Raw genomic sequence first — 8,080 nt, 5'->3', positions numbered from 1 at the left:
CAGCTGTTGCAGCCAGTCGGGGAGTGAACCAGAGGATGGAAGACCTCTCTCTCTGCCAACTTCTTCCGAGTTTCCCACACAGGTGCAAGGGCCCAAGGACTTGGCCTTCCTCCACTGCTTTTCCAGGCCATAGCAGAGAGCTGGATTGGAAGTGGAGCAGCCAGGACTTGAACTGGTACCCAAACGGGATGCCAGCACTGCACGTGGTGGCTTCACCCACTTCGCCACAGCACCAGCCCCTGGAGCCTGCTTTTATGAGTTTACGTAGAGGCCAGCATTGTTAATGCTTGCAACTTCAGTATCCCACATGAGCATAGGTTCAAGTCCTGGTTGTTCCGCTTCCAATCCAGCTCCCTGCCAATTTGCCTGGAAAATCAGCGGAAGACAGCCTAAGTTCTTGGGCCGCTGCACCCACATGGGAAATCTGCATGGAGTTCCAGGCTCCTGGCTTCAGCCTGGCCTAGCCCTATTCACTGCAGTCATTTGGGGAGTGAATCAGCTGATGGAAGATCTGTTTCTTCCTATCTCACTAACTCTGCCTTTCTTTTCTTTTTTTTTCTTTTTTTTTTTTTTTTAAGATTTATTTATTTATTTGAAAGTCAGAGTTACATAGAAGAGAGGCAGAGAGAGAGAGATCCTCCATCCGATGGTTCACTCCCCAGTTGGCCACAATGGCTGGAGCTGCGCCAATCCGAAGCCAGGAGCCAGGAGCTTCTTCTGGGTCTCCCACATGGGTGCAGGGGCCCAAGGATTTGGGCCATCCTCTACTGCATTCCCAGGCCACAGCAGAGAGCTAGATCAGAAGTGGAGCAGCCGGGTCTTGAACCAGCACCCACATGCGATGCCAGCGCTTCAGGCCAGGGCGTTAACCCGCTGTGCCACAGCGCTGGCCCCTCTGCCTTTCAAATAATAAAATAAATTTTTTAAAAAGTTTATTTAAAATCTAGAGAAGCAAAAATGAAGGGGAAAGTGGTCACTTTACCCAAGATATGAGCAGGAGTAAGAGCCAGGCCTGTCGGGTACCTCGCCAAGGATGCTTGATGAACATCAGAGGCCGTCACCAGCAGAACCACATTCTGACTGAAGTCACTGTTTCTATGCATATTTCTTTGTTAAAACCAGCTTCTCATATCTCAGCATTTACAGTTATGGACAGTGTTTCCTTGAAATACTATCTCCAGAAATGTTTACTGCTTCCTTAGTCCCCACTGAATCTGCCAAGGTTTCTGTAGTCAGGTTATTCCTCACTGCCTCCTACATTTGGCCAACATTTCTCTGTTGCTCATTCATTCTTCTTTCAGACCACATTTTAGCATCTTCTGTTTGGATAACAGTTCCCTATATTCAAGGTGATACTTCATTATGTAATTAAAGTGTTTTTCTATTTTTTAAAAAGATTTGTTTATTTGACAGGCAGAGTTATAGGGGGAAGGGGGGTGAGACAGGGAGCCAACAGCTGGGGCTGGGCCAGGCCAAAGCGAAGAATGAGGAGCTTTATCTGGGTCTCCCACACGGGTAGCAGGGGCCCAAACACTTGGGCCATTCTCCACTGCTTTTTGTAGGCCATTAGCAGAGAGCAGCTGGGACACAAACCAGCACCCATATGGGACACCTGCATTCCAGGCGGTAGCTTCACCTACTACACCACGATGACAGCCCCAAAGTGATAGCCAGAAATCATGCACAACGGTGGGGACACCTGCTCTTATCGTGAGCACATCTACCTTCTCCCCTATAAAATACACGCGGGCCAAATTAATGACAGCAAGTGTCCTCTTAAAAGTGGTGGAAAGATGGCAAGACGGAAATCCTTCACCACCCAGAACTGTTTTCACAGAATGGCCAGCAGACCAGCAGCCAGGCAGCCGTGCACGCAGAGCTGGCACTAAGGGCTCCAGTCGCAGTGATGAGACTTGCTCAGTGCAAGACTCTGGGGCCGGTGCCCTGGTGCAATGGGTAAAACCACCACCTGCAGTACTGGCATCCCATAGGAGCGCTGGTTCAAGTGCTGGCCGGTCCTCTTCTAATCCAGCTCTCTGCTGATGTGCTTGGAAAGCAGTAGAGGATGGCCCAAGAGTTTGGACCCCTGTCATCCATGTGGGAGATGTGGATGGAACTCCTGGCTCATGGCTTCAGCCTGGCCCAGTCCTGGCTGTTGCCCCCATCAGGAGAGTCAACCAGCAGATGGAAGATCTGTCTCTCTGGCCCTCTCTCTGTAACTCTTATAAATAAACAGATCTTTAAAAGAAATAAAATTACAAAGCATAAACCAAGCCTAGGGTGAAAAAAAAAAAAAAAAGGCAAGGTTACATCTGGTGTCTTCACACAGAGCTCACTATCAAAGGCTAGATGAGGAAGAAACCACGGGCACACCTTCTCCCCTGCTCAGCAGTCATGGGGTGTGGATGGCAGACCGTGAGGGCTCTTGCTCTGGGCTATGGAATCACATGGGAAGATCGCCCCAGGCAGGCCTACAAGGCAAATGTGAATCTTCCTGGAGCAGAGCATCCTCAACTGAGGGAACTTAAAAGTCCCCGAGTGTCCACTCCAAATTGAAGGGGAAAAAAATTAAAACACAAGGAAAAGAAACATTTACGCACAAGAGTCATCAAGGGCAAAAGGGACTTAATTCTCAAGAAATTAAGGTATTGGAATGAACAAAAACAATTTACACTAGCCACATAAATAGAGTGGAAATAAATGAGTAACGAACTAGGCAGATTGAAAGAAAAAAGAATCAAAGAGAACTTCTAAAAATAAATTACTAAGATTAAAACTTCAGTGAATGGTTTAAAACAGCAGACTGGGTTTATATGAAGAAAGAATGGGTATCTGGAATATAGACCTGAAGAAATTACTCAGAATGCTCCACAGGAAAACAGGACAGGACATAAAGAACAGACTGAGGAAGCCTAATGTAAAACCGACTGGGGGACGGGCCAGCGCTGTGGTGCGTAGGGCTAAGCTGCCTGTTCTAGCGCCAACATCCCCTGTCCTCAGTGCCGCCCCGCTTCAATCCAGCTTCCTGCTAATGACCTGGGGAGGTGGAAAATGGCCTAAGTACTTGAGCTCCTGCCAACCATGTGAGAAACCAGCACGGAGTTCCAGGATTTCGCTTGGCGGGGCCTTGCCAGACCTGGCTGTTGGAGCCATTTAGGGAGTGAACCAGAAACACTTTCTCTCTCCACCTTCTCCCTCTCACTCTGTCACTCTACTTTTCAAATAAATAAATCTTTGATATAAAAACAAAGTTAAGGAAATCCATATCTATAGACATATTACAACAAAATGCTAAAATACCAAAGAAAAAACTTAGAAGCATCAGAGCCATATCAACAAATGGTGTTAAGCAGATGTCTATAAAGATAAAAAAATTAACTCAAAATGGACCACAGAATTAAATGTAAAAACTATAAAATTTATTTTTGGAAAAAAAAACAAACAAACAGAAACTTCACTAGCCCAAGCTCTGACATAAAAATCACTCTCCATGAAAGAAAAAACCGACAGAATTTCAGAAAATTTAAATATTGCTTTGCAAAAGATGAAAAGTCAAGCTACACAGAGTGAACATTTCTGCAGACATTTCTGACATTGAACAAGTATCTAGAATATATCAAAAGCTCTTAAAACTCAAAAGTAAAAGAAGGAGCAAGTGTTTGGCACACAGTTAACATGCCTTCTGAGATGCCTCCACCCCATACTGGAGGTCTGAGTTCAAGGCTCAGCTCTGCTTCTGCAAATGTGCACCCTGGGAGGCAGTGCTTGGGCTGCTGCCACCAACATGTGCATCCAGACTGAGTTCACAGCTACTGGCTTTAACCTGGCCCAGCCCCGGCTGCTGCAGGCATTTGGGGAGTGAACCAGCAGATGGAGATCCGTGTGTGTGTGTGTGTGTGTGTGTGTGCATGTGTGTGTGCGCACGCACGCCTTCCAAGTAAGTAATTTTAAAATGTAAAAAAAGGAAAAAAATCCCTTTGGACATGAAGTGAAATTTCACTGGATATGCAGACAGCAAAATGAATCCATAAAAAGATGTTCAACATCACTAGCAATTATGGAAATAGGAATTACAAGCAAAATAAGATGCCACTAAGTACCTCTCCAAATGGCTAGAAAAAAAACATACTGATATTCCCAAATGCATAAGGATGTGGAAAAAAAAAAAGATGAATGTATACATATATATATACACACAGACAGAATATTATCTTTATAAATAGAAGATTCAACAGTATTAAGTGTTTTTTTTTTTTTTTCTGAAAATGATCTACTACTTCAATGAAAATGCAATTAAAATATCAACAGAATTCTTTGGGAAACCTGACAAATGGGTTCCAAAGTTGCAAAGAACAAAGAGCCAAGGAATTTCTGATGAAAAAACAAGTGGAAAGATGTGTTTAAATACTGAGACTTTTGGGGCCGGCACTGTGGCACAGTGGGTTAACGCCCTGGCCTGAAGCGCTGGCATCCCATGTGGACACCAGTTCTAGTCCCAGCTGCTCTTCTTTCCCATCCAGCTCTCTGCTATGGCCTGGGAGAGCAGTAGAAGATGACTCAAGTCCCTGGGCCCCTGCACTCACATGGGAGACCTGGAAGAAGCTCCGGGCTCCTGACTTTGGATTGGCTCAGGTCTGGCCTTTGCAGCCACCTGGGGAGTGAACCAGCAGATGGAAGACCTCTCTGTCTCTACCTCTCTCTGTAACTCTTTCAAATAAAAAAAAATAAAACTTAAGAAAGAAAATACTGAGACTTTCCATAAGGCCAAAAAATAGTATGTATAATTGGTATTGGTTCTGGGATAGAGAAAAACCAACAGGATAGAGAGCCCATGAAAAAAGTAGGGGTGCTCAGGGAAAAAGAGAGAAAAACATGACAGAGGTGGAACTTTGACCAATGGAGAATTTATGAACCATTCAATAATACATTTTGGACTACTGGTTATATCCATATGTAAAAAAAAAACCACAAAAGCTAAAAAATGATTTTGGATCTACCTATCTACCTATCTATCTACACACAGAGAGACTATTTATATATATATTATATAAATACACACAAACATACACAATTAAAGACTTAAATGTAAAAAAAGCTTTATAACTTTTAGGATATAGAATATCTTTATTAGTTCAGGATAGGTAAGGATTTCTTAAAATACAAAAAGCATAAAATACAGCGAGAAAGGCTAGTAAGTTTATGATTAAACTTAATTTTCTGCCTAAAATGTATAACCTAATTCTAATCAAACAAGCAGAACTTCCAATTTATAGGAAATAAACTAGCGAACATGATGAAGACGCCATCAAATAATTAACTTTGCCATCTTAAGCAAGTAAAAACCTGTACAATATGTATACAACAAAATTTTCAGACACTGGACAATATCCAGTATACGACAGTGACTTTTTTAAAATTAACTGATCGGAGAGGCAGAGAGACAAAGAGTAAGCTTTCGTACACTGGTTTAATCTCCAAATGGCTGGGACTGGGCCGAGCCGATGCTGGGAATGCAATCCAGGGCTCCTACCTGAGCAGCTGGGACCCAGCTACTCAAGCCATCACTGCCGCCTCCCCGCGTGCACTTGAGCAGGAAGCTAACAGGAGCTTGCCAGGGACTGGAACCCAGGTACTCCATGACGGGATGCAGGCATGTTAATGGGCATCTTAACCAGTAGGTAAAATGCCCACCCAGGACAACTACTCTTAAGAAGAAAAACAAGCAAGGTAGGCCCTACTACATGGAATTTGCAAGCTGTAGCACAGGCTACAGAAAGAGCCTGGGAATCTCCCTGAGCAGAGAATTTAGGGGAGCCAATGTAAAATTCGGAAGGAAAACTACTGCAGAGGAGAGAGCTATGGAGGCTTTCCTTGGGCCTTCAGCTAAACACCAGTGTTTACGTGTGAAGAAAGTACCCACAGCCAAGAAAGAAAAACCAGAAAGGAACAGGAGGTAAAATATGAGCTCACACAGAACTCACAGAGTACTTCACATCCCTAATGGCCAGGGTGGAGAAACAGTATAAGCGAAGACTGCTCAGAAGGTGATCACCTCAACAGAGGGCCAAATCAGCCCTGGATTAGAGGCCGTTCTGGTCCCATCTCACCTAAGCTTAAAAAGCAGGCTAAGGAAGGTAAAACTGTTTCCAAATAACTTACATGTCCCAGAACAAAACTCAAGATGTTTAAAGGAATATGGAAAACTCCAGCACAATGTAAAAAACAAAAATTATAGGTAAAAATTATAACTCAGTATCAGGTTGAAGGTCAGGGGCTAGGGTGGGAATCAACAGAAACAAACAAGAGAATGATACAGATGTAGAATGAACAAACAGGTATTATACATACATGTATACTCCAAAAGTCCAAAAAAGAGGAAAAGATTAGATATAAAGTCTGAGGTAAAAAATACATGGGTAGTACGAATAGGAGATGAGGTACTTCAGAAAAAAAAATTAATGAATTTGACACAGCAATGAAAACAGAGACAGGACAAAGACAACAAAATTGAACACAGTATCAACTGCTATGAGATGTCAAGTGACCTAACAGTGATTGAACCCCAGAAGAGTGAGAGGTAGCAAAGAGACAGAAAAACATAACTGCAGAAATCTGCTATTTTTTTCTACATTTGATGATAAACCATAAGTAAACAGATACAGAAGAAGAAACACTGAGCACATCATAATCAAATTGCTTAAAACCAGTGACAAAACCTTAAATCACAATAAAATATCTCAACATCCACTAAATGGCAAAATTGTTGAAATTTGAAATTAATAAGTATTACAAATGATGGGCAACAAAAGGAACGCTTATGTGCTGGTAGGGCTAAAACCAGATAGTCACTTTGAAACAGAATGTGGCATTGTCTGGTAAAGACCGAGACGGTAGTATCACTCCCAGATAATGTTCATAGCAGCACTGTTTGCAACAGCAAACACACAAACAAACAGAACCCAAATGTCCATCAACAGAATGTATAAGTTGTGGTAAATTCATTCACTATGCAGCAAAAATGAGTTTCTAAAAATACTAAATCGCAAAAAGAAATTCACAGGAATAAATATACATTAAGCCATTTATATAAAATTCAAAAACATACAAAAATTAACATTACATTTAGGGATACAAACATACATTGTGAAACTATAACAACTAGCAAGACTGACAAAACTCAGAGTAACAATTACTGAGGAGGGAGGCCACACAGAGGACTTCTAAAATGTAGGTGTTGGTTCATTTCTTAAGCTGGCTGATGGCTACACAGATATTTACATTTATTATTCCTTATGCCTCATATATACATGGCTGTGTATTTCTGTAGTTTGAAATACTTAATTTTAAAAAAGACTGAAAACGGTGAAGAACTTTAAAAATGAAGATGGACATTTATGTATAGCAATAAAATTAATGTAAAAAAACAACAGCCAATTTGTTACTCTCATTGCCCATTGCCCTGTGGAATCAGTATTAATGACAAGTGGAGTCTATAACTGCTCTAACACAATCTGAACATCTGCTTTTCTGGCACTCTACGGCGCCCACTCATGCTTTCATCTGTACTTAGATTTTTCTTTAGATTTCTTTGGACTTCTGCTCCGGCCTCTCCTCTTACCCCTCTCTCTTTCGTAAGAGTCAGTGTGGTACTTGGACTTGTGACTATTGCTATAGTCGCCATCCCTTTCTCGAGATCGGCTGCGACTTCGGTTCTGAGGTCGGTCTCTCTTTTCATTCTTTTGTTTCTCCCAACAGCTTTCTTCTTCTTCATAGTGACCAAACCCCATCTCCCTGTAGATATCCTGTCAAAGGAATGGAAAGAACATGACAGGCCAATCAATAATCACTTTGTGGGCACTGCCAATTAATAAAACCTAGAAAAGTCCACCATTTGCAAGCTGTTTTAACAGCTCAATTTTGAACACAACTGCTAATGTCAAAAATCCTGTAAATGAGAAAGTAAAAACAATTCAGAAAAAGATTTAAACTGTCCTTTTGATCAGTCTCATTGCTTTGTGTCTGCTAGTGCAGCTGAACTGAAGAATCAGATCCAAAAACATGAAACTGAAGTAGCCCAACT

General features: G+C 42.1%; 1 protein-coding gene across 1 annotated transcript in view; it reads right to left on the bottom strand.

Annotated features, from left to right (window-relative positions):
• Positions 1-3,397: 3,397 nt before the first annotated feature.
• Positions 3,398-8,080, bottom strand: part of PPIL4 (peptidylprolyl isomerase like 4) — a 51,900-nt gene continuing 47,217 nt past the window's right edge. The window contains exon 13 of the mRNA XM_002722436.5: positions 3,398-7,802. Within this exon, the coding sequence (XP_002722482.2) occupies positions 7,557-7,802 (246 nt within the window). The 3' untranslated portion in view covers positions 3,398-7,556. The remainder of the gene's footprint in view (positions 7,803-8,080) is intronic.

Source organism: Oryctolagus cuniculus, chromosome 5, assembly GCF_964237555.1.
Source record: "Oryctolagus cuniculus chromosome 5, mOryCun1.1, whole genome shotgun sequence".
In the NCBI taxonomy this organism is placed as follows: Eukaryota; Metazoa; Chordata; class Mammalia; order Lagomorpha; family Leporidae; genus Oryctolagus; species Oryctolagus cuniculus.
This window is presented reverse-complemented; position numbering and strand designations above follow the sequence as displayed.